Raw genomic sequence first — 26,732 nt, forward strand, 5'->3', positions numbered from 1 at the left:
GTTGGTCTACTGAAATAGTTGAATGGTGGCGGTCCAGAGGGGTGGGGGAATATCCAAAAGCAAACTACACTCTTTAAATATATATATATATATATATATATATATATATATATATACATTCTCAATGATAGAAGTAATAAGCTGAAGGCTTAGGCTTAGTATAAAAACAAAACTTTTTCATTTGTTCTCAGCTCCATTTTCAACTGCCTACTGAACAGGTTGCTGGAAACCAACAATTGATTCTTTAGGAATGCTTAATGTGGATATTACTTTGAGGTAGACAGGATGTTTTAAATGTATGTTTATTGAAATGGATCGATTTTCTTTCTTTTTTTTTAAATTTTATTTATTTATTTTTGGCTGCATTGGGTCTTCGTTGCTGCATGGGGGGCCTTCTCAAGTTGAGGCCAGCGGGAGCTACTCTTTGTTGCGGTGCGTGGGCTTCTCATGGTGGTGGCTTCTTTTGGTGTGCAGCACGGGCTCTAGGCCTGCGGGCTTCAGTAGTCGTGGCGCACAACCTCAGTAGTTGTGGCTCGCCGGCTCTAGAGCACAGGTTCGATAGTTGAGGCGCACAGGTTTAGTTGCTCCGCGGCATGTGGGATCTTCCCGGACCAGGGCTCGAACCCAAGTCCCCTGCATTGGCAGGCGGATTCTTAACCACTGCGCCACCAGGGAAGCCTGATCGATTTTCTCTAACAAATTATATGTTTGGGGTTTTTCTGTTTCACAGATAGCTTTTACTTTTAGAATCAAGTAACATGATTCTCAACGCTATTTCCCCTGGGGTAGCTTCCAAAATGTATTAAATCTCCTACTAGAGTGGTAAAATCCAGTGCATATACAAAAAGGGCATTATTTAAGAGCATGAGCCTAAAAGTGGATTTGGAAGGGTAACCAACTAAATACCAATAGCACCTAAGTTATTAAAACAAAAGCTCAGAGGGTCCTCGCGGAGAGTCGCGGCGGTTTCCTGCTTCAACAGTGCTGGGACGGAAGCAGCGCTCACCCGCCGCTCCGGCCGGCCGCTCCGAGCCAGCCCGCGCCCGCCACCACCTCACAGCGCCCCCTGACCGCCCCAAGGTCCCCGCCGCCGCCTCTCCTCCGCCGCCCACCAAGACGACCGCGTCCCCCTCGCAGGTGCGCCAGCACTACCACCAGGGCTCGGAGGCCGCCATCAGCCTCCAGATCGACCTGGGGCTCTACGCCTCCTGCGTCCACCTGTCCGTGTCATACTATTTGGACCGCGATGATGTGGCTTTGAAGAACTTTGCCAAATATTTTCTTCACCAGTCTCGTGAGGAGAGGGAACATGCTGAGAAACTGATGAAGCTGCAGAACCAGCGGGGTGGCCGAAGCTTCCTGCAGGAGACCAAGAAGCCAGACCATGATGACTGGGAGAATGGGCTGAATGCAATGGAATGTGTGCTACACTTGGAAAAAAGTGTGAATCCGTCACTACTGCAACTGCACAAACTGGCCACAGACAAAAATGACCCCTATTTGTGTAACTTCATTGAGACTCATTACCTGAATGAGCAGGTGAAATCCATTAAAGAATTGGGTAACCAACTTGCGCAAGATGGGGGCCCCCCGAATCTGGCATGGCAGAGTATCTCTTTGATGAGCACACCCTGGGAAACAGTGATAATGAGAGCTAAGCCTTAGGCTGGCTTCCCGTAGCCACGGGGATGACTTCCCTGGTCACCAAGGCAGTGCATGCATGTTTGGGTTACCTTTACCTTTTCTATAAGTTGTACCAAAACATCTACAAGTTCTTTCCTTAGTACCATTCCTTCAAATAATGTAATTTGGTACCCCCCCCAAGAAAAGAAAAACAAAAAAAACAAAAGCTCAAAAGGTTTCATGTACATGTGTTTAACATCCAACATTATTTTTTCCCTATCAATAAGCCTTCTATCTGTAAAGGAAATTGAGAATTATATATATTAGAGAGAAGAGAGGAACACAGAGAAAGAGTGAGACAGTGAGAGTAAGAGAGAGAATGTATTAGTGTGTATGAGAGAAACTGCAGGAAAACATGTAGATTTTTCAGGATATAGGCTCTCTTTATATTTTATTTTCATAAATGTACAAAGTTCAGAGTCTACGAGTGAACACCGCTGAAGAATATCAAAGTCATCTTGTGTTAAAATTACTTTTATTCAGGATGAAAAATACAGATGTAACCAGATTAGATGATAATCTATGATTAGTTCTTTATACCACATATTTCAAAAGAACTACATACTTATTTCCCCTTGTTGTTACTGCAATATATTTCTTTATATTTATTATTCCTTAGAAGGTTACAATGTAGTGTTTTATGTAGCTTTTCCTTAATAGCAGATGGAGAACATGTTGCACACAATTACAGGCAGAAAAAAATACATAACTTTTCAAAGTAAGGACAAGGAAGACACCAAATCTACAACTTGTAGTTCAGAGTTCAGGGAATTTTTTTTTCTTTAAATAGGTACTTTTACTGGGTATGATGTGATCTGATAAAAGCTTTAGATTTTTCAGACTGCAGTAGCATAAAGCTATTTCCAACACGATGGATGAAGACGGATCTGAGGTAGAAAGGTGGTCATGGCTTTCCTCTTATATAAAACAATTTTCTTCTTCTCAAAATATCTCTGCTGCAAATAGACACCCTTGTCCCCCAACCCACCCAACCTATTCTAAAAGAGTAGGAATTTCTAACTTTAAGCCTCCTTCTGGCCAGATCCCAGTTAAAGAGAACTCAAAGTTAAAATGTCCTGATGTTTTAAAAGCATATATGCTTGAATCAAAACACATTATTTTCACTTTTTTTGGTTTCTCTACATTTGGTAAATCACATAACATGTTTAAACTGAATCAAATACATGTTAACTCAGAAGCTGAACCAAATACCCAACTGAATGCACTCAAAGGTATAAGGCAGGGTGCCAGCATCTAAGCATTAATTTCATTCTTCTATAGAAGCAGTGATGTGGGCTTTTGATGAACATTGTTCCCAAATGTATTGATCAAATGAAGGGTAATAAAAGGGCTGTTCATTCACTCAAAAGGTAAAATGAGACATTCATTAAATTTGTGTCTGCTTTCAGAAGGAAAATAACTGGGGGCTTCAAGAGTCATAGAGGGCTTGAGTATACATAAACAACTGTAAAACTTTCTTCAAAGGGAACCAAAGACAGCCATGTGTTTTGGTATCACAATTAGGTAAATGTCTGCTGTGTATTGAATGATGAAAATCAAGACCTGGGAACTAGGAAAAGTTGGACCAAGTTTTGTTTCTGTGTCAAAATGAAAATATGCTTAAATGGGCAACCTTTGGTAAAATGATCTTTGAGATTATTATAATCCTGTCATATAGATTGGAACATGAAATAAATAAAGAAATCAAGACCTACTGATACAGAGCAGGGAAATAAAATGCAGGAAAAAAAATCCCAGTAGAAATGCCAGTTAGGCCCACAGGATTTTTATTGTGGTTATCCAAGTGATCGCTAAAGAAATAAGTGTACGATGTCAAATAAAGTTAAACGGTATACACAGAGCTGTAGTCTAATCCATAAACATATAATATTTGATTGAAATATATGAACTTATTAATTTGGCCATACCATGGAAACAAATAAAGAAAATCTATTTGGTCATGTGACTGATGAATTATAAATAACCAAAACATAATGGTAAAAGAGTCAAAGAAACAAATGAAGTTATTGTACAAGGTTAATATGAAGGAATGTAAAAATGTAAAATTGTCTTCTAATTCTTACACAATTTTTATGGTTATTAAAAAGAAGGTATCATATTAGAAAGCTCCCACCCACTTTCCCAATACTGTATACAGTATACAAATCAGTGACAAGTGTATTACTTCCAAATACCACTCTGTTCATTAATTTACAGTTGCATAGAAAGGGAAGAAGAAAACAATAATATATGATTATTATAAAAACAAAATATCCTTTTTTCTTTGGATAGTCAGTATTTTACTCCTTCAGTAGAACACACAGTCAGCGCTCAACAGCATGATTCAAAGAGCCATGGAGCTTCTGATGAAATGGAAGTTGAAATTGGCATTTGCTGAAAAGGGCAATACTGTAAGTTAAGAAATGTTGGTTGGCTAGATGAATACTTCACATTGCCTGTGGGAAGGGAAAATAGCACTGTCAGAACAGCATTTACAGAAAACATTACAGGTAGCAGAGATCTGTCAACTCTTAAAAAAAAATTAAAGTGTTTTTTTTCAGAACTAGACAAGCCCTATTTTGCTTTGTTCAATGGGGACTCTTTACTCCCATGTGACTTTTGCTCCTGGGATGAGGTCCTTTGCTCTCATCCTGAAGTTACTTAGTCTGCTTTTTATCCACTCAGCTGATATAGGGGAAGTCTGGAAGACTTTTATTTTGCCCAGGCTGGAAACCAAGTTAAAATTGAGAAGACTTGTCTTTTTTTTTGCAGGAAGGTACCAATGTTCAGTGATTTAGGCTGGTGTAAGCACCCTGTCTCTCTCTGACGGTCTGTGGGAGGTCTCCCGCAGGGTGGTACCCTTGACAATTCCAACTGGTCTCAGTCCCCAGCTGGGGTCCAGACACCAAGAACTCAAGACAGGAATTACAGTCCAAGGGTGTGCAGTGGTTCCAGTTAAAGGCTCAGGGCCAATGTACATAGGCAAGGGAGGATAGAAATCCAGGCCACACTAAGGGTAGTGGTATCAACCTTTCGAAGAGAAGGTCAAACAGTTTGGTCCATCATCATTAAAACCCATGTCCTCAAATTCTTCTCTGAATGCATCTTTCACTTGCATGCTCTAATGGATATCTGGATCTCCCCTGAAGACACAGCTTCAACACAGGACTGTTTTTCATCCCTCACACTCCTCAGATACTGGATAGGTCCATACTGTGTTTTTCACAGCACTTTCTCCCTCTCCTCCCTAAAAATACTCAGCTTTGACTCTCTTGTCATCAGACTATACCACCCACTATGCAGTCATCTTCTGGCTCCTTGGTTCACGTCCCCTTACCTCTTGAAGAAAAAATGGCTCACTGTCACTCACTATTTATTTTATTTTATTTTATTTTATTTTATTTTATTTATATTTTTTTATTTTTGGCTGTGTTGGGTCTTCGTTTCCGTGCGAGGGTTTTCTCTAGTTGTGGCAAGCGGGGGCCACTCTTCATCGTGGTGCGCGGGCCTCTCACTGTCGCGGCCTCTCTTGTTGCGGAGCACAGGCTCCAGAAGCGCAGGCTCAGTAGTTGTGGCACATGGGCCTAGTTGCTCCGCGGCATGTGGAATCTTCCCAGACCAGGGCTCGAACCCGTGTCCCCTGCATTGGCAGGCAGATTCTCAACCGCTGCGCCACCAGGGAAGCCCTCACTCACTATTTTTAAATGTTCATGATTTCAGTGCTCACATAGATGATTCTTCCAAAATTCTGGCCTCTTAGTTCCTTGAGCTCCTCTCCTCTGGGAATCCGTCCTCACCCTTCTCAGCCACTCATTCGAAGTTGCAAATCTGGACCATCACCAATACCTGCATCCCCTCCAACATTTCAGTTTCAATCATCCCACTTTCTGACAACCCACCTGTACCTTCCCAGCTGACTTCCACTAGGACCCCAACTTCACCCATCCTTTGGTGCTACAACCCACTGATACTTGGTCTCCCATACCTAACACACCCTCACTTCTCTTCCTACCAAACTCAGGTGCTTGTTCAATCACTATCATCAACCCTTTGCCTCTTCCCTTGAACTGCTGTACTCTCTTGGCCAAACCACAACTTCAACTTTGGTTAAATGCAATACTTGGCCTAATCTGGTACTGTGCTCATGAACGTGAATGTTGCTGAAGGGCCACACATAGCCCTGCAGACAGGCCTCAGGTTAAATTCATGAGCAAGAAAGTGGTGGCCTTTAATGCCGCCTGGTAGTCACTCTACTTCTCTATCCATGTGCTCTCCTGAGCTCCAAGCAGCTACTACCCATCCTCCAGTCTCTCCTCACACCTCCGATGCCTCCTCCCCATCCTCACTCTCTGCTGAAGCCCCTGCTTCTGACTCACTACGACATCAGAAGCAGTCAGAAGGCTTTTACTCTCTGGGATGAGGTTCTTCTTTCTCACGAGCTCTCACACCACATCCAGTAATCTACTTCATATTCCTTTGTTGTCCCTCCAGTTACTGAAGATGAACCATCTGTGCTTCTCCTTAAGATCTCAGCCCCTCTTGCCATTAAGGCAGTAACCCAATCAGAGGGTTCACTGTTTCAAAAAGATTCATAAACAAGTTCATGAGAGAAAGTGTTCTCCAAAGATTTACTGTGGTCTTGGGACACATTGTTTCTAAGAGCACCTGATAAAGAAAATACTGAAAGGCACACGGCTATAGCTGCCAACAGTTCTCAGCAGAATTTTAAATGAAAAATCAAAACCTTTTCCCCTCAGAGTAACAAAACCACCTTTGGGTACTGCTCCAGTCATTGCTTTTAAGTCCATGTTCTGTGATAGCTACCTTAAGTAGATACCTGGGAGAACAATGTCAGTCAAATCTATCCAGGGTAACTTTATATAGTACATATGAGGCCTTTAAAAAGCTGTTTGAACACAAAAGGTCAAGCACTTGGCATTTCGGGCATTTGGAAGGACTGGCTTGGGAGGGGTCCCCCTCCCTGGACTGACAAACTGTTGATTTAATCAACTAACATGTCAAGCAAGTTTACTTATTTACATGGGGAATAAAGTAGCACTAAAATCGATGGTAGCTAATCACTTACTCTAGGTTATAATCTATAACATCCAAACCAATCAACCCATTAACTCTTACCTGTGGCCTGCTGGGGAGATTTGCTGAAAGAGAAAACAAAAGTAATCAATTGAAGGTGGTACTGTGGTTCCCCCTTTCAGGCATGCAAAAGTGTGGACTGTACCATTCCCAGCTGTTAAGTGGATGTTAATAAGAAAAGAAGAACAGGTTTGGGGATTTTTTTTTTTTTTTTTTTTTTTTTTTGCCTAGATGCTTTAACAGGGCTAGTTTCCCTAGTTAGCTTCTCATATCTCATGTGCTGTAAGATACAAAAATTCCACCAAAATATGCAAAAGATATGCCAGCTCTCTCAAATAAGTACACACTAAAGCATTCAGTGACTAATTAGTTTTGCAAAAAAATCTCAAAATTTCCTGTTGAAATCAAGCCATATATTTAGTTTATGTATTAGAACAGAGCAAATTCTGTACATTCTACTGAATAGTACAGATTCTGAACAAGAGGTCATTGGGGAAATGAAGGAGCCCGAATCTTTAGTTTCTGCCCCCCTTACCCCAAAGTCTAGGAAGATGGTGGCGATGTGTTTGCGTCAAGGAAAGGTCTGGCCTAGTCCTCAGCACTCAGAAGTCTTCTAGGAACTTGGGCTAATTGTGCCTTCCATGGGCTCAGTTAAGAGCATCAGAGAACTTAGAATATGGTGTCTAATTTGCCTTTGCATCTGAGCAGCTCAATTCCTTCTTGGTTACAGAGGCCATGGGACAGTGTAGCTGATCTGGTGGGACCTGGGAGGGCAGGCACTAGCAAGTCTCTTCTTTAAGGCCTCTGCTTTTTCATCTCTCCCTTTTACTGTGCCATCTCAAAATTATTGGACTGGTACTCAACCCTGGGGGACAGAGGGAGCTCCACCCCCCAGTGATGGTAACATCTTTTCTGGGTCAAATAAGAATTGTCCCTAATCAAACAGCATGTCACTCCTTTCATCTCTCATTTTTCTTTGCTGAGGGAAAAAAAAGACATCTGTGACCACATAGTGGGTGCTTTGTGAGAAAGAAAGGGAGCAAGAAGGGCAACTTCCTTATGATGCCTGGAGGGAAAGTGTGAGCCCCAGCAGTACTGGGGGGAATGATCAGGTTAAAAAAGCCTAGTCCTACCAGGCATGTAAATTATATCAGGAGAAAAAGAGTGGATCTCCTTACACATATGGGAGCTACACCTGTATGGGAACGACACCATCCTGAGGGAAAGCTTAGTTGCATTAGCATGAAGTACGCCATAGGCAGAGTTATGCTTCTCTTCTAAGTAACAAATACCCAAATCCAAACAGAAATCAAATCCATTTTGCTCCAAATCAACATTTTAACCCTATAGTCTTGTAAATCATACTGAACAAATCATACAAGTATATTTTTTAAAGAAATCAGGAAAACATTGCATTGTAGTAGGTCTTGAGATTTTGATGAACATCAGTAAAGCTGAATAAATATAGGCAGAAGGAGACCTTCAAGATGGCGGAGGAGTAAGACGCAGAGATCACCTTCCTCCACACAAATACATCAAAAATACATCTACATGTGGAACAACTCCTAGAGAACACCTAGTGAACACTGGCAGAAGACCTCAGACTTCCCAAAAGGCAAGAAACTTCCCACGTACTTGGGTAGGGCAAAAGAAAAAAGAAATAACAGACACAAAAGAATAGGGATGGGACCTGCACCAGTGGGAGGGAGCTGTGAAGGAGGAAAGGTTTCCACACACTAGGAAGCCCCTTCGCGGGCGGAGACTGCGGGTGGCAGAGGCGGGAGCTTCGGAGCCACAGGGGAGAGCGCAGCCACAGGGGTGCAGAGGGCAAAGCGAGAGATTCCTGCATGGAGGACCGGTGCCGACCAGCACTCACCAGCCCGAGAGGCTTGTCTATCACCCGCCGGGGCGGGCGGGGGCTGGGAGCTGAGGCTCGGGCTTCGGTCGGATCCCAGGGAGGGGACTGGGGTTGGCGGCGTGAACACAGCCTGAAGGGGGCTAGTGCGCCACAGCTAGCCGGGAGGGAGTCTGGGAAAAAGTCTGGACCTGCCAGAGAGGCAAGAGACCTTTGTTTCGGGGTATGCGAGGAGAGGGGATTCCTTCCCAGTGTGCCCACCAAAGGCAGAGCACTGCCTAAGTGAGCTCCAGAGATGGGCGCGAGCTGCAGCTATCAGCTCAGAACCCAGAGAAGGGCATGAACGGCTAATGCTGGTGCCGCTGCCACCAAGAATCCTGTGTGCAAGCACAGGTCACTATCCACACCTCCCCTCCCAGGAGGCTGTGCAGGCTGCCACTGCCAGGGTCCCGTGATCCAGGGACAACTTCCCCAGGAGAACACACGGCACACCTCAGGCTGGTGCAACGTCACACCGGCCTCTGCCGCTGCAGGATCGCCCCGCATTCCAATTATGACTATCATACCCCTCCTGCCCCCCGGCCTGAGCATGGAAGAGTGTCCTAATCAGCTGCTGCTTTAATCCCCTCCTGTCTGGGCAGGTAACAGACTCCTGAGGGCGGTCTACACACAGAGGCAGGGCCAAAACCAAAGCTGAACCCTAGGAGCTGTGGGAACAAGAAAAGAAAGGAAAATTTCTCTGTGCAGCCTCAGGAGCAGCAGATTAAATCCTCACAGTCAAGTTGAGGTACCCTGCATCTGAAGAATACCTGAAGAGAAAACAAATGTTCCCAAAATTGAGGCGGTAGACTTTGGGAGCAACTGTAGACTTGGGGTTGGTTTTCTGTGTCTAATTTGTTTCTGATTTTATGTTTATCTTAGTTTAGTATTTACTGCTTATTATCATTGGTGGATTTGATTATTGGTTTGGTTGCTCTCTTCCTTTTATATATATATATATATTTCTTTTTTTTTTCCTTTTCCTCTTTTTGTGAGTGTGTATGTCTATGCTTCTTTGTGTGATTTTCTCTGTATAGGTTTGCTTTTACCATTTGTCCTGAGATTCTGTCTGTTCGTCTTTGTTTTTGTTTTTGTTTTTGCTTTTCTCTCTTCCTTTTCTTCTGAGCCGTGTGGCTGGCAGGGTCTTGGTGCTCCGGGCAGGTGTCAGGCCTGAGCCTCCGAGATGGGAGGGCCAAGGCCAGGACATTGGACTACCAGAAACCTCCCAGCCCCACGTAATATCAATTGGCGAGAGCTCTCCCAGAGATCTTCGTCTCAACACTAAGACGCAGCTCCAACCAATGGCCAGCATGCTCCAGTGCAGCACGCCCCATGCCAAACAACTAGCAAGACAGGAACACAACCCCACCCATTAGCAGAGAGGCTGCCTAAAGTCATACTAAGTTCACAAACACTCTGAAACACACCACCAGACACGGCCCTGCCCACCAGAAGGACAAGATACAGCCCCATCTACCAGAATACAGGCACCAGTCCCTGCCACCAGGAGGCCTACACAAGCCACTGAACCAACTGCACCCACTGGGGGCACACACCAAAAATAACAGGAACTATGAACCTGCAGCCTGCAAAAAGGAGACCCCAAACACAGTAAGTTAAACAAAATGAGAAGACAGAGAAATATGCAGCAGATGAAGGAGCAAGGTAAAAACCCAAATAAATGAAGAGGAAATAGGCAGTCCACCTGAAAAAGAATTCAGAGTAATAACAGTAAAGATGTTTCAAAGTCTCGGAAATAGAATGAAGAAAATACAAGAAATGTTTAACAAGGACTTAGAAGAACTAAAGAGCAAACAAACAATGATAAACAACATAATAAATGAAATTAAAAATACTCTAGAAGGAATCAATAGCAGAATAACTGAGGCAGAAGAACAGATAAGTGACCTGGAATATAAAATAGTGGAAATGACTACCACAGAGCAGAATAAAGAAAAAAGAATGAAAAGAATTGAGGACAGTCTCAGAGACCTCTGGGACAGCATTAAATGCACCAACATTCGAATTATAGGCGTCCCAGAAGACGAAGAGAAAAAGAAGGGTCTGAGAAAATATTTGAAGAGATTATAGTTGAAAACTTCCCTAACATGGGAAAGGAAATAGTTAATCAAGTCCAGGAAGCACAGAGAGTCCCATACAGGATAAATTCAAGTAGAAACACTCCAAGACACATATTAATCAAACTATCAAAAATTAAATACAAAGAAAAACTATTAAAAGAAGCAAGGGAAAAACAACAAATAACATACAAAGGAATCCCCATAAGGTTAACAGCTGATCTTTCAGCAGAAACTCTGCAAGCCAGAAGGGAGTGGCAGGACATATTTAAAGTGATGAAAGGGAAAAACCTACAACCAAGATTACTCTACCCAGCAAGGACCTCATCTAGATTTGACGGAGAAATTAAAACCTTTACAGACAAGCAAAAGGTAAGAGAATTCAGCACCACCAGACCAGCTTTACAACAAATGCTAAAGGAACTTCTCTAGGCAGGAAACACCTACAATAACAAACCCAAAACAATTAAGAAAATGGTAATGGGAACATACATATTGATAATTACCTTAAATGTAAATGGATTAAATGCTCCAACCAAAAGACATAGACTGGCTGAAGGGATACAAAAACAAGACCCATATATATGCTGTCTACAAGAGACCCAAATCAGACCTAGGGACACATACAGACTGAAAGTGAGGGGATGGAAAAAGATATTCCATGCAAATGGAAATCAAAAGAAAGCTGGAGTAGCAATACTCCTATCAGAAAAAATAGACTTTAAAATAAAGACTATTACAAGAGACAAAGAAGGACACTACATAATGATCAAGGGATCAATCCAAGAAGAAGATATAACAATTGTAAATATTTATGCACCCAACATAGGAGCACCTCAATATATAAGACAAATGCTAACAGCCATAAAAGGGGAAATCAACAGTAACACAATCATAGTAGGGGACTTTAACACCCCACTTTCACCAATGCACAGATCACCCAAAAAGAAAATAAATAAGGAAACACAAGCTTTAAAAGACACATTAGACCAGATAGACTTAATTGATATTTATAGAACATTCCATCCAAAAATAACAGAATACACTTTCTTCTCAAGTGCTCATGGAACATTCTCCAGGATAGATCATATCTTGGGTCACAAATCAAGTCTCAGTAAGTTTAAGAAAATTGAAATCATATCAAGCATCTTTTCCAACCACAACGCTATGAGACTAGGTATCAATTACAGGAAAAAAAATGTAAAAAATACAAACACATGGAGGCTAAACAATATGGTACTAAATGGCCAAGAGATCACTGAAGATATCAAAGAGGAAATCAAAAAATACCTAGAAACAAATGACAGTGAAAACACGATGACCTAAAACCTATGTGATGCAGCAAAAACAGTTCTAAGAGGGAAGTTTACTGCCACACAATCCTACCTCAAGAAACAAGAAACATCTCAAATAAACAACCTAACCTTACACCTAAAGCAATTAGAGAAAGAAGAACAAAGAAATCCCCAAGGTTAGCAGAAGGAAAGAACCACAAAGATCAGATCAGAAATAAATGAAACGGAAAGAGAAATTAAGGAAGCAATCCCACTTACCATAGCAACAAAAAGAATAAAATACCTAGGAGTAAAGCTTCCTAAGGAGACAAAAGACCTGTATGCAGAAAATTATAAGACGCTGATGAAAGAAATTAAAGATGACACAAACAGATGGAGAGATACACCACGTCCTTGGATTGGAAGAATCAACATTGTGAAAATGACTATACTACCCAAAGCAATCTACAGATTCAATGCAATCCCTATCAAATTACCAAAGGCATTTTTTACAGAACTAGAATGAAAAATTTTACAATTTGTATGGAAACACAAAAGACCCTGAATAGCCAAAGCAATCTTGAGAAAGAAAAACGGAGGTGGAGGAATCAGGCTCCCGGACTTCAGACTATACTACAAAGCTACAGTAATCAAGACAATATGGTACTGGCACAAAAACAGAAATACAGATCAATGGAACAGGATAGAAAGCCCAGAGATAAACCCATGCACATATGGTCACCTTATCTTTGACAATGGAGGCAAGAATATACAATGGAGAAAAGACAGCCTCTTCAATAAGTTGTGCTGGGAAACTGGACAGCTACATGTAAAAGAATGAAATTAGAACATTTCTTAACACCATACACAAAAATAAACTCAAAATGCATTACAGACCTAAATGTAAGGCCAGACACTACAAAACTCTTAGAGGAAAACATAGGCAGAACACTCTATGACATAAATCACAGCAAGATCCTTTTTGACCCACCTCTCAGAGGAATGGAAATAAAAACAAAAATAAACAAATGGGACCTAATGAAATTTAAAAGCTTTTGCACAGCATAGGAAACCATAAACAAGACGAAAAGACGACCCTCAGAATGGGAGAAAATATTTGCAAACGAAGAAACTGACAAAGCATTAATCTCCAAAACATACAAACAGCTCATGCAGCTCAATATCAAAAAAACAAACAACCCAATCCAAAAATGGGCAGAAGACCTAAATAGACATTTCTCCAAAGAAGACATACAGATGGCCAAGAGGCACATGAAAAGTTGTTCAACATCACCAATTGTTAGAGAAATGCAAATCAAAACTACAATGAGGTATCATCTCACACCAGTCAGGATGGCCATCATCAAAAAAATCTAGAAACAATAAATGCTGGAGAGGGTGTGGAGAAAAGGGAACACTCTTGCACTGTTGGTGGGAATGTAAATTGATACAGCCACTATGGAGAACAGTATGGAGGTTCCTTAAAAAACTAAAACTAGAGCTACCACATGACTCAGCAATCCCACTACTGGGTATATACTCTGAGAAAACCATAATTCAAAAAGAGTCATGTACCACAACGTTCACTGCAGCACTATTTACAATAGCCAGGACATGGAAGCAACCTAAGTGTCCGTCGACAGTTGAATGGATAAAGAAGACGTGGCACATATATATAATGGAATATTACTCAGCCATAAAAAGAAACAAAATTGAGTTATTTGTGGTGAGGTGGATGGACCTAGAGTCTGTCATACAGAGTGAAGTAAGTCAGAAAGAGAAAAACAAATACCATATGCTAACACATATATATGGAATCTAAAAAAAAAATTAAATGGTTCTGAAGAACCTAGGCGCAGGACAGGAATAAAGATGCAGACATAGAGAATGGACTTGAGGACACAGGGAGGGAGAAGGGTAAGCTGGGACGAAGTGGGAGAGTGGCATGGACATATATACACTACCAAATGTAAAACAGATAGCTAGTGGGAAGCAGCCACATAGCACAGGGAGATCAGCTCGGTGCTTTGTGACCACCTAGAGGGGTGGGATAGGGAGGGTGGGAGGGAGAAGCAAGAGGGAGGGGACATGGTGATATATGTATACGTATAGCTGGTTCACTTTGTTATACAGCAGAAACTAACACAACATGGTAAAGCAATTATACTCCAATAAAGATGTTATAAATAAATAAATATGGCAATTCACAGTGAAAATATGCTTTGTAGATAAAAAAATTGAAAAAGCATTTGTTGGTCTATTAGTAAAAAATAATATTCAGGTTACTACTAGTATCATATATATTTGGATGATGCAAATGAAAAAACCAACAAAAGATTTTACACTAAAAAAATTAGTTACAGCAGTCAGTGGAAATTTTAGTATGTTGGTTTATAGGCAACACAATTAAATTCCCTTCATTAACTCCTTGCCAGGAAGGGATGGAAATGCTTGCCTCTCTGCTCTGAAATTCAATGTAAATAATTAAAAGAAAAATTTAAAAGGCCATAATTCAAGGATGCTATCAGGACCAACTGGGATATTAATCCAAGATAGATGAATTCTAAAGTGTTACGTGCAACAATATACAGACACAGTAAGAAAAAAAAAGTCATGTTTAAGTAGGCAATTCATGCAATTAGGATTTAAGAATACAATTTCATTTTAATTCCTAGACTTCCAGGAGTGGAAATTCACTTGTGACCATGCTAATTTTTAATTCACAAAGGATCAAAAGTCAAGATTAACATGCCGATCTCAATTCATTGTATGCTGGTGACAAGCAGTTTTAAAGTTCTTGTTAGTTACAGGGGCTCAAGGGATTGGTTTGCCACTAGGAAGATGCCAATCTGATCTGCTTTCAAAAAATCCTCCAAAGGTGGTCAGTAAGCTTTGGGAATGCGAAGGCTTATTAACATATTTGCTAGCTTGAGCAACTTGAAAGGGGCAACAAAGCTAAGGAATCCTACAGAATCTTCTAAGTACCATCTGGGGGAAACTTCAACAACTAAACCTTCCTTCCCAGTGGGAATATGTAATCATTCATTCATTCAATTCAGAAATGTATTGAGCACCAAATCTATGGCAGGTGCTTATTTCTATTCTGTATCCATTTCCTTAAAGAGTTTAATAACTTTAGGCAGAACTTTAAAAATATATATCAATTTTACAAATAAATCAGTTACACCTTTATTTTTCTGGAAAGCTGTCCCTATCTTGGAGATTTTTATATTATCAAAGCAAAGTATAATATATAAATACCAAGAAGAGCAATCTAAACCCAAATTAATAGCAGAACCTTGGAAACAAAATATAATAAGATCTAAATTTAAAAGGATTTCTAAAATAATACTATCGTCATTTCCTATATGGGATGTACTTGAGCTCTTCAAAATAACATATGACTAGTAATACTCATCCACAGAAAACTATAAATATTACAAATATTTGTGAATGTGCAAACTTTAACTGTGAGAACACAGGGCCACATCCTGTTAAGGAATCTTGGGTTTCTGCCACTCACCCTCACAACAGAGAATTGCACAGGTGAGAAGGCACCAGTGCAAAGTGGGAGTTTAACCTGTCATGTAGATCCCACTGAAGATATATACTGTTCTCAGGAACCAATAATAGCTATTAATGACTAATAAGATACCAACCAATGGGAATTTTACACTTGCCTTTAAGGGAAGCCAAAAAATGAAATGAATGCATCCCTCTCTTAAGATTTATTTTTGCCCTATAGTTGTTATTATTTATTTTTAATTATATTCTCTTGTAAAATATGACATAGATTAGCCTTATACAATATCTCCATATAAGAATATACTGTGAAAAAGATTTAAGAGTAACTGCTTTAAAAAAATTAAACTTTTAAAACATATCATAAATTCTTGTATAAAAATTTTAATATGGAAATTATACATTTTGTATCCACTAGAAAGCATATATTTAAACATATTTCCCATCCTAGCTCTCATTGCCAATTGACTTTTAACTTGAAAATATCCATTACGATAGTTGAATAAAAACTTCTAAACAAGACTTACAGAATTTGTTCTTAACTAATTATTAATGTATTTGGATTTAAGCTGAACTAAAAAGTAACTTAATTTTGAAACTCTGGCTTATAAAGACTATGATGAGGTTTCATGTAGACATTAAGTAAAATATAATGCAGAACCAAAATCTCTATTAAATTTGACCTTGAATTATAATTAATACAAAGATTTAATCTGTTCATCTATTATGGCTGTTATAGAGCCTAGTAAATAAGTAACAATCTGATAGCATATGGGCTTCACCTGACCCTCTGAAGCTTCTGTGATACTCTACAGGACCAAAAACCTCTGTGTGTGTGTGTGTGTGTGTGTGTGTGTGTGTGTGTGTGTGTGTGTGTGTGTGTGTGTGTGTGTATGCACATGCTTTTTGCGGGGGTGAGCACGGAGATTGATACATGGTACATATGATTCTGCAAACTTTGAGAAATGAAATTACAAATAATAATCTGGGAAATTATATGCTCCCAAATATAAATATATTTACGGACTTGTGGAAACTGCCATATGTTCTTTAGGCAATTACTTCTGAAAATTCAGAGAAGATTATATTTCAAATAGCTGTTTCCACTTCCCACTAAGGTTGGCATTTTGTAAACTGTAGAGTGGTATAAATTGAAGCATACTTTTTAAACGAAGTCAATATATCATGTTTACCTACACTCCTGATAATGTCTTTTCCCTCATTTAAAATGATATTTTCCGAGGAGAGGATGGAAAAGGGTGCGATGAGAAGCTGTTTTTTATATATACATATACACTACATATACAGGATACATGATATATAACAGTATATGTATATACTAAAATCTTAGTCTAATAGCTGACTAGATTTAATCACCCTGAAAATTATAAATGTATTTATAAATAATCATATTTATTTAAAAGATTATTTAAAATATAATTGTAGCACTATATACTATGTATATACAGTAAACTGTTTGTTTGAAACAGCAGAAATGTTTTCTGTGAGAGCTCCGCAGAAACTGCAAGGCGGCAAGGTACTGAAATCAAAATGTTTGGGAAAAAAATCAATAAATAGCAATCATTATATAATTTCCTCTGGGATTTGAACTGTTTTTATTTGGTTATTTTCTGGCTCTTAGTTTCCATATGGAAAATTCACAGGGTCATAATCTGTGATGCCTTAAATAGTTTGGCCTTTATACAGTGACTATTTTATTCCATGAGAAAAGAACTCCAAAACCAAAAAAAACCCAAGCCAAAACAAAAAAAAAAAGGAGGGAAAAAAAAAGGAAAATTTGAAAATAATCCCTTTCTACACCTGAATTTGATGACATCAGAAGACAAGGTCTGAAGAGAAGAGAGGGAATTACATTAGAAAAAGCTATTTTCAGACCTTGTTTGGTATGTCACTAAAAGCTCTCTTTTGAAGTAATACATGTTTCTTACTATAGCCTGCATTGAAGAGGATAATTTCTCCTTAAAGACAGGCTTGTTTTATTTGCCTCATGTTATCACTCAGAAGGCAGACCAAAGAATCCCAGAGAGCAGGTTCTCACTGGCCCTGCACACAGTGATGTGATGGTATCTAGGCTGGGCTTCATTTGCTTTGCCGACATACAGAATGTTTGATTTATCTTCAAATAATTTACAGTCTTGTTTCTAATATTGGTTTTTGTTATCTTACCAAAGAAGACAAAGGGCCCCACTCAGGAAAAAAGAAATGGAAGGAAAAAGCGTAGCAGTCGCGTTATGATCTTTCATACTCACGGCAGCAAGATGGAAATGTACTGTTGATCTGCTCCATAACCTCTGTGAGGTCTGTGCTGGTGTCATGAGGGGGGGCCAGCAGGTCCTCTGCCGCTGTGACAGCAGATAGAAAGAACAAGAGACACTCTGAAATTAATGTCTGGTCTTCCACTAAAACGCAACTTCATGGAGAAAATACTAGTACTGGCCTCTAAATATCAAGGTGAAAATAGTCCTCCTTATAAAGGATAATTTTAGGGGAAAATTCCAAAACCATTTTTGTATTTTTTTGTGGTAACAGAATTTTACATAATTAAAATTTATTAGATGTTTCTAAAGGAAGAACCCACATGTCAGGGGAAAATTCACGAGTGACAAATTATAGTCATATTATTGCAATTTATTAGTCAGAATTCCACTATTGTGCATTACAAGTATTTTTTCATCTGAGAAAGATAGTCCATTAATTTCTTTTTCCTTCCTTCTTTTTGGAGACTTCAGTATAGGCTAGCTTATACTGCCACAAAACTAGAGGTAGTTTTTTTTTTTTTTGGCCTTGCTGTGGGGCATGTGGGATCTTAGTTCCCCGACCAGGGATCGAACCCGTGCCCCCTGCAGTGGAAGCGCAGAGTCCTAACCACTGGACTGCCAGGGAATTCCCACTAGAGGTATTTTATAAGATACTTTTTACTCTAATGTTTCTTAGTCTATAATCGATAGCAAAATAGTTCTCTTATTTAAAAATTAAAATAATATTAATATTTTAGATTTTCTTCAGATTAATGCAGCAAAAGATAAATTAATTTGCTTAAAGTATGTGGTCCTCAGTAGAATTTTAGAACTTAATTTCATCAATAACAAAATGTCATTCCAGAATGCCTGGTTGACAGGGCCCTTCCTAGCAGCAGTGACAGGTCCACATTGTGACCAATGACAGGCTGGGTGGGCCTTCAGCCTCAGATGGGGGTGGGAGAGGCAGCAATGTCTGTAGGAGCTAGGATGGAGAAAGCAGAATACTGAGTCTCCAGCCCTGGGCAAAGAAAACTATGTTTGATGTAATATTCTTTAGTATTTTATTCTGAATGTGTACAAGTATGAAATTTTAGAGACAGGAAATTTACTGAAAAAAAGAATTGTTCCTAAGGCAAAGAAAAAAATAAATTGTGCTCATCCCAAAAGGAAAGAGCTCTTTTTCATCTTTCATCAAAATTCAGTCCACTACTACACCTTATATAAACAAGCGCATTATAGTTTATTATTCTAAAATGTTTGCTTTTTTGGTATAGTTGAAATGGCTTTGTACTCAGCTGAGACCACAGAGAATACAAATTCCTTTATGCCCAAAGGCACCCATGTGTAAGAATGTTATTTAAAATGAAAAGCAAACAAATGGCAAAGCCCAGAGTAGACCAGGGTGGGGAGTAGCCAAGTCTTGGGGACACGGACCTGCTTGATGGAACTGTGGGCCGGGGTCCGGATCCAGGGAGTAGTTCAGTGCGGATTGCTGAGGTGAAGCCCAGGGGGAGACGCCATTGATTTGGGAATCAGATTCAGGCTGGAATCACATTCAGAGGTTAGAAGAGAGGAAAGATTCAAATAATGATCAAAGAAAACATTTCCGTTTCTAACTTCCCCTCCCCAACTACAGATAATTAAATCACATAACATTCTTCACCCTCAGTCATTTTCAAATACATTTTAGCATCAGTTGGTGGGCTCACAAGTATTCACGTGAGGACCAAGTGGTCCTTCCCTTTTGATTTGGGCACCTTGAAGAACTCACTTGGTTATATGGCAAGATTTACCTATCAATGTCAGTGTCATTCCTCAATTGTTCCATTATTTTTATGTCAACCAAGTGGATTTGGAAACATGTTGCATTCATCTTTAAAAAAATTAACACTGTTTCTCATACAGTAAATTTATCTAATTTCAAAATTAGCTCATTTTTTATTCAAATCAATATTTAACAGCAATATTGGAGAGTGGTGAAGAGCACGATTTTGGATTTAGCTGCTTGGATACAAACTCAGTCACTCAGAGCTGAGTCATTCCGAGGAAATTTTTTTTCTTTTTTGTTTTGTGGCTGCACTGCACTGTGGCATGTGGGATCTTCGTTCCCCGACTAGGGATCGAACCCACACCCCAAGCATGGAAGCATGGAGTCTTAACCACTGGACCACCAGGAAGTCCCTCTGAGGAAATTTTATAATCGTCTGCTTTTTATTTATAAAAATTGGATTTTTTATTTATAAACTAGTGGTAAGAGTGCCTGTGTCAGAGGGTTTTGTGAAGGAGGTGATCAATTAGTATTTCTAAAGCGATTAGAACAGAATCTGACACCTAATAAATACCTCACAAAGGCAGAAAGTTTGAAATTGACAAGTACATGGTCAAATTAGAAAAGTGTGATCCACTGTAAAGGGAATGCAGAAGTTACAATGTTTTTTTTTGTTGTTGTTGTTTTTAAATATATTTTTAATAAATTTATTTATTTATTTTTGGCTGCATCGGGTCTTCATCGTTGGGTCTTCATTGCTGCGTGCAGGCTCTCTCTAGTTGTGGCGAGCGGGGGCTACTCTGCGTTACAGTGCGTGGGCTTCTCATTGCAGTGGCTTCTCTTGTTTCGGAGCTCGGGCTCTAGGTGCATGGGCTTCAGTACTTGTAGCACACGGGCTCAGTAGTTGTGGCTTGTGGGCTCTAGAGCACAGGCTCAGTAGTTGTGGCACACAGGCTTAGTGGCTCCGTGGCATGTGGGATCTTCCCGGACAAGGGCTCGAACCCGTGTCCCCTGCATTGGCAGGCAGATTCTCAACCACTGAGCCACCAGGGAAGTCTGATTTACAAGGTTTTTGATGCTGATTTTTCCATTACATCTATATTAGCTGTTTTATTTATTATTTATTTATTAGTAGTTTTGCTAGTTTTTACTATCAGAGTTGAATTTTCCATCAACTTAGCATGGCATTCATGCTAAGTCATTAAGAAGGGATAAGAGCTCCACAGTCTGGAATATACAGAGCCATTTAGATATCCGATATCTCGAGAAGCATTACTGTGCAATTCTGAAGGCTCACGAGCCATTAGGCAGCTCTGTCTAACAGGAGGAGGCGAGCAGGGGGAGGTGAGGGTGAGCAGAAGAGCCTTCGGCTCTCTGAAGAGCATCAACAGACTACAGCAAACACAGCTTTCAAGCATAGCTTCCTTCTACAACAATTCTACCTATGCAGTACGTCCTTAATACTCACACTTCATATTCTAAATAAGAGAGTTCCAGAGAAAAGTCATCCCTTACCCAGGCACCATTCAGAAACATCAAATTCACATTACTAACAATGTAGCTTTTCCAATGTACAGCAGTGGCGCCAAGATAAGCTTCAAACATTCAAAGTACTTAGGGAAAACCAGCCAGGCCTTGGGGAAGGTCTAATGATGCACAATTCCAAAGTAAACCTTCCCCCAAGCAGTCTCACAAAAAGTCTGAAACAGTGACAGACATTCAGAAAGTATAAGGGGTATTCTGTGGCCCGCTGTGCAGGTAATGCAAAAATTACACTGTTTTGAATGATTCTGACATGTTAAAAGATACTGATAGCAACTGTGAAAAGATGGTTTTCTAAAATTTGAGAAAATCACTGGAGAGAGAGTTGTTTCTGCCTTTGACTCAACAAATCATTTCTGGGGAAAGTCGTTCCTATTCACTGTGTAGGGGCCCCATACTGCATAGGCCAGAGAAAAAGGCAAAAGATGACATGAATTCTCATGTCAGGGATTCTTCAAGAGAGAAAAGTTCCAGGCCCATTTGCTGGGATTCTATACAATAGACACCTGCTGCAAAGACATCTTCACTACCAGTTCTGTGACATGACGCCTATTCTTTAACTGCTAGATGTAATCAGGTACTTAATTCTCTATAGTGTGTTGTGTCTTTATAGATGATACTACATTATATATCATACTATTTTGTTATGGTCCCTAACAAGATTGCAGGTAAAAAGGCAGAAGCTGTATCTGATGCTTCTTTTATATCCCAAAGGACAGTGTTTTTCAAAATTGCAGGCTATTGCCCGTTGATGAGTTATAAAACCAGCACTAAGAAAGGAAGACAGAAGAAAAATAAGAGGGAGGGAGGGAGGAAGGAAGGAAGGAAGGAAGGGAAGAAGGAAAGAAGGAAGGAAAAAAATAGAAAGTAAGAGACAGCATTTTTTGATAACAGCAATTAGCATTTTGTATTCATCATACATGTATGCATTCATCATAATGCAAATTGTATTTTTTATTGTCAAGAAAGTCTGCAAACAACTGCCATAAAACATGTTATGGCAGGAAATAATAGCTATGTTAGGAAATAATAACTGCAAATTAATAAACATCTGTTACTTAATTTCTTGAAAATAGCTCATTGGAAGGTTTTACCATGAAGAGCTCAGGTCACTTCCTTTCCCTTCATGTCCACAGATGTTTCCCAAATGTAATTTATGCAGATATATGTTATAGGATCTTTTGCCTTAAACTATTCAGAGCTGAGATAGATTTCAGTGTTAAAGAAGAATGGGCAATTCCATCTTAAGCTGGGAAAACGCACTTTTTGGCACCAGTGAGCATTCAATGCTTATGTTTGAAGAGGGATTTCTAAGCCAGTCTAACTCCACTATGGAGAGGAGAAACCGGAAGTGAACCTCTCTACCAACTCTGGGACTGAGTCCCATGGGACACGGGACTGGGGCAGATGGTGTGGGGACAGGTGACATCAAGTTCTGCGCACTCTACCTGCTCTAGCAGCTGCCGAAGCCGGTGGAGCTGAGACTCTAGCTGCTTGTTGTGATCTTCCAAAATCTGCATCCTAGCCTCCAGCCGACCTTTATGCTGCCTGAGGAGTTTTGCTTCTGCTATAAGTTCTGAATCCTCCGACGTGTGATGAGGAGACACAACAGAGTCTGGAGGGGAGCCAACAGGGAGGCCCCTTCTCAAGTGTTGCTCTTTCAGCTGCTCGTATTCCACTTGCAGACTTCTAGTGTAGAGAAGGGAAAACTGGAATTAGTATTGCATACCTCACCTTCTCACCAGAATTGTCCACGAGCTCCACATGTAGCCCACGCTACTTACTTCCTCATAGGCAAAAACACGTACAACAATGCTATAAGCAAGCACGAATAAAACCGTGCTTTTAAATAAACAAGTGCTCTAACAGACACCATCCCTGAACCCTGAAATGCAGCTGTAATCTGCAGCCAGCTGCCCAGCGTGTTAATGTCCTCTAAAACTTTGCCTCCACTGTACTTCCTGGACAATAGTCCTGAAAAAAGAATGGGTTAAGGGTCATGTTGAAGTGAATATGAAAGAATTCCCCATCAGAAGTTTTCCCAGGGTGACACATCTTCTCCTCCCAGGTCTAGCACACCTTTGTTCTTCCTCAAGGTCAGCAATGATCCGCTCCAGTTCTCCGCGTTCTTCCCTCTCTACCGACTTCAGGATCTGAGCGGGACTCTGGGGCTGGCTCACAGGGGACTCCCCGCCGAGCGTCTGGCAGTACTGTTGGATGAGGGCATGCTCGTCTTCCCTATGGAGGCAAAGGAGACCACAAAAAGGCTCACATCTGGACATGGATGTCTCCGGAGGTAAAGGAAGTAGAAACAATGACGGTCAGGATGGCTACTGAGCCATGACTGCCTTAAAGCTCAATGTCCCAATGACCTCACTTTAAAACTCTGGGAAGATATTTTACCTAATAGTGTATGTATACTATACACACATACCAACATTTCATGCTTTGCCTTGGTCTAACATGCAGATCTCACAAACCTTAGAAGAGATATTTTACTCGGCAGAGGATATAAAATAAAGTACAACACTTAAATAGTTAAAAGACTTTATAGGCAAAATCAATAACTGAATGCCAAAAGAGTAGGTTAAAAGACTGTTAATTAAAAATAAACTGGGCTTCCCTGGTGGTTGAGAGTCCGCCTGCCAATGCAGGGGACACGGGTTCGAGCCCTGGTCTGGGAAGATCCCACATGCTGCGGAGCAACTGGGCCCGTGAGCCACAATTACTGAGCCTGCGCGTCTGGAGCCTGTGCTCCGCAACAAGAAAGGCCACGATAGTGAGAGGCCCGCGCACCGCGATGAAGAGTGGCCCCCGCTCGCCAAGGCTAGAGAGAGCCCTCGCACAGAAACGAGGACCCAGCACAGCAAAAAATAAATAAATTAATTTATAAAAAAATAAATAAATAAACTGCTATAGACTGTTTCCCCTCCCCGAAATTATGTTGAAACCGAATCCCCAGTGTAAAGGTGTGTGGAGGTAGGGTGTTTGGGAGGTGATTAGGTCATGAGGGTGGAGCCTCCAAGATTAGGATTAGTATCCTTATGAAAGAGACCCCAGAGAGCTCCCTTCCTGCTTCTGCCATGTGAGGGAACTACAAAATGACAGCTATGAACCAGGAAGGGGGTCCTCATCAGGTACTAAATCCGCTGGCTCCTTGATCTTGGACATCCCCGTCTCCAGAACTATGAGAAAAAAATGTTAGTCATTTATAAGCCACCCAGTTTGTAGTGTTTTGCTATAGCAGTCCCAATCAACTAGTTGATTTCACTGTCTTTAGCATGTGGTTAAAAGCAATTTTATAACGCTTTGTAACCCAAAGCGTGGGAGAAGCAAATCCTTATATTCTTTCATTTAAATAACTTAGCATAAATTATAATTGTAGATATTTATAAAATAGCTACAGATATCTTACTTGATATTATCAGCATGTCACTTCTAGGATCAATCATTCTGCATTAAACAAGGAACTCCATTTAATTGACTTGGGTTCTCCCACTTTTCTAACTACTTGTCTAATGAACTAGACATATTAATAATGTGGTCAGATCTAATGACTGACAGAAACAGAAGTATAACAAAGTAGACAAAGTTGATATGTTCATGTGAAGGAAATGCTTATCAGCAAGACTTGAATCCCTTCCCTTCTTTTACCAGAGATCCAGTCAGATCTCCTTGTAAATGTGCAAATGACAGACTTCCTGGCTAATACTAGCAGGACAGTCCTGCTATAGAATACCTTTGGCAGATTGTACCCTGATCTGTTTTGATGGCTTTTGGTAAACAAATCCTGGAATCTATGGATTTATAGGATAGGGCTTCAGGAAAACATCTTCTAAGTTATGTAGCTATCAGAGTATAAAATGGAGCTATTCCATGACTGAACCAGCTCCCTACTGTGTAAGTGATGTGACTGCAAATATCCCTTAAAGACCTCATCTGTTACCCTGCGGTCAGAGCACCTCCTAACGCAGAAGTAACCTGGTGAGTGGCACGGGCAGTCCTGGACCTTTTGCTTATGAGTAATGCTTGATACTAGGTGAGATCTTTGATTCTGTGAGTCACATTTGAAAATCCAACCCTGTGTTATCACACTTTACTCTGATAAAGAGGGGACATGAAATTGCATCTGAGAGGTAGTGAGTTCTTAGAAAAGGTATCTCCTGAGCACTGAGATCAGAGCAATATAAAGAAGGAACTGAAAATAATGACTGTTAGGCCTGCAAAACAGCCAAAGCACAGGTTCAGATGAGCCACTTGCTGATTTACTTTGCTTCCTTTATCAGTAAACCTCCCTAATCTCACCTTCTTTCTACTATCAAATGAATAAAAAAGGAGTGGGACTCTTTCAACACAGTTAGAAACTGGAAATAAGAAACATAGATGGGAAGGACTGAAATAAGCTATGGCATCATCCTTTGCTACCTGTCCTGGGAAAACACCATATCGCTGTGAAATAAATAAGGGAGACTCTTAGAAGAATCTCAGCCTTTCTTCTAAATTTAGAAGGGTGAGGATAAGAGGAAGGAATGGGTCCTGCACCAATGCAGAGCAGCAGTGTTTGAAAGCAGAAATCCAGGGACTTCACTGGCGGTACAGTGGTTAAGACTCCGCACTTCCACTGCAGGGGGCATGGGTTTGATCCCTGGTCGGGGAACTAAGATCTCACAAGCTGTGCAGTGCAGTCAGAAAAATAAATTAAAAAAGAAAGAAAGAAAGAAAGCAGAACCCAAAGCTCCTAGGATGCCCATGTAGCAAAATCAAACAAAAACCTGGCAAGGAGGTATGTGCGTGTGTGTTTGGAGGTGGGGGAGGGTATTTTCCTGAGAGGGAGTAAATGGGTAATTTATTATTATACCCTAAACATAACTGTATTATGAAGGAGCAGAGAAGGCTGTGAGGCTAATGTATCAGCACCACAGGGATACCAATTAGCTGCTAAGGATGACAAGACTCTTAAGTCAGTGATGCTTGGAGGCACTTCACTCAATTTAAGTGAAGAGAGAGGCCATAATGAGAGGATTAAAAAGTACAGATCTAATAAATGGACAGGACAAATGGACAAAGCATAAAAATACAGTGCATATAAACTAAATGATAAAATGAAATAATAAAGTAATAAAGTAAGAGTAGAGGAGAACATTTGTAAATATTTCTCAGGCGAAAAAGAGGAGTATAGAAACTAAAAAGACTGAGTATGCAAAAAAGAAATAATAACAAAAGAAAAATGTTCATATATATCCCAGTGAAAATGTTATCTATTCAGGATAAAGCATCTCAAGAAATCAGCCAGAAATCAAAACAAAACAGGAAATCACTTGTAAAGAAAGAAAAATGTTTAGCTTCCAACTCTCCATAATATTCAATGTCCAAAGTCAATGGACAAGGTCTAGAGTCCTAACCTAGCCATTCATATGACCAACCAAGTCAAGTAAATGTACAGCAAAGCGCTTTGTCCGCAATTTCCTTCCTTTAAAGATTTTTTCTGTTCCAGGCTTCAGAGTTGCAAACAGCAATGCCAGTGCCAATCAGGCCAGCCCCCCTAATTTGATCCTTCCACAAACAACAAAGTGTCGCTCATGGGCAGATGGAGTGAGACATCCTGATGGCAATGGC

The 26,732-nt window shown here is 40.3% G+C and overlaps 1 protein-coding gene and 1 pseudogene across 11 annotated transcripts in view; one reads left to right on the plus strand and one right to left on the minus strand.

The window, feature by feature from the left end:
- Window positions 1–864: 864 nt before the first annotated feature.
- LOC309635169 (ferritin heavy chain pseudogene) lies at window positions 865–2,056 on the plus strand (annotated as a pseudogene). The gene is made up of 2 exons: window positions 865–890; window positions 936–2,056. The product of its transcript is annotated as a ferritin heavy chain pseudogene (transcript).
- Window positions 2,057–4,164: 2,108 nt separating this feature from the next.
- Window positions 4,165–26,732, minus strand: part of UTRN (utrophin) — a 499,657-nt gene continuing 477,089 nt past the window's right edge. For 5 of the 10 annotated variants that reach the window (XM_082405405.1, XM_082405406.1, XM_082405408.1 and 2 more), the window contains 5 exons: window positions 23,196–23,354; window positions 22,565–22,805; window positions 19,241–19,349; window positions 17,816–17,908; window positions 4,166–6,842 (listed from right to left, as the gene is read on the minus strand). In XM_082405405.1, the coding sequence (XP_082261531.1) occupies window positions 6,766–6,842; window positions 17,816–17,908; window positions 19,241–19,349; window positions 22,565–22,805; window positions 23,196–23,354 (679 nt within the window). In that variant the 3' untranslated portion in view covers window positions 4,166–6,765. Of the gene's footprint in view, window positions 6,843–17,815; window positions 17,909–19,240; window positions 19,350–22,564; window positions 22,806–23,195; window positions 23,355–26,732 lie in introns of all 10 variants that reach the window. The other 5 variants (XM_082405407.1, XM_082405409.1, XM_082405404.1 and 2 more) reach the window with 2 other exon arrangements.

The sequence above is a fragment of the Balaenoptera borealis genome (assembly GCF_965194805.1).
Source record: "Balaenoptera borealis genome assembly, chromosome: 9".
In the NCBI taxonomy this organism is placed as follows: Eukaryota; Metazoa; Chordata; class Mammalia; order Artiodactyla; family Balaenopteridae; genus Balaenoptera; species Balaenoptera borealis.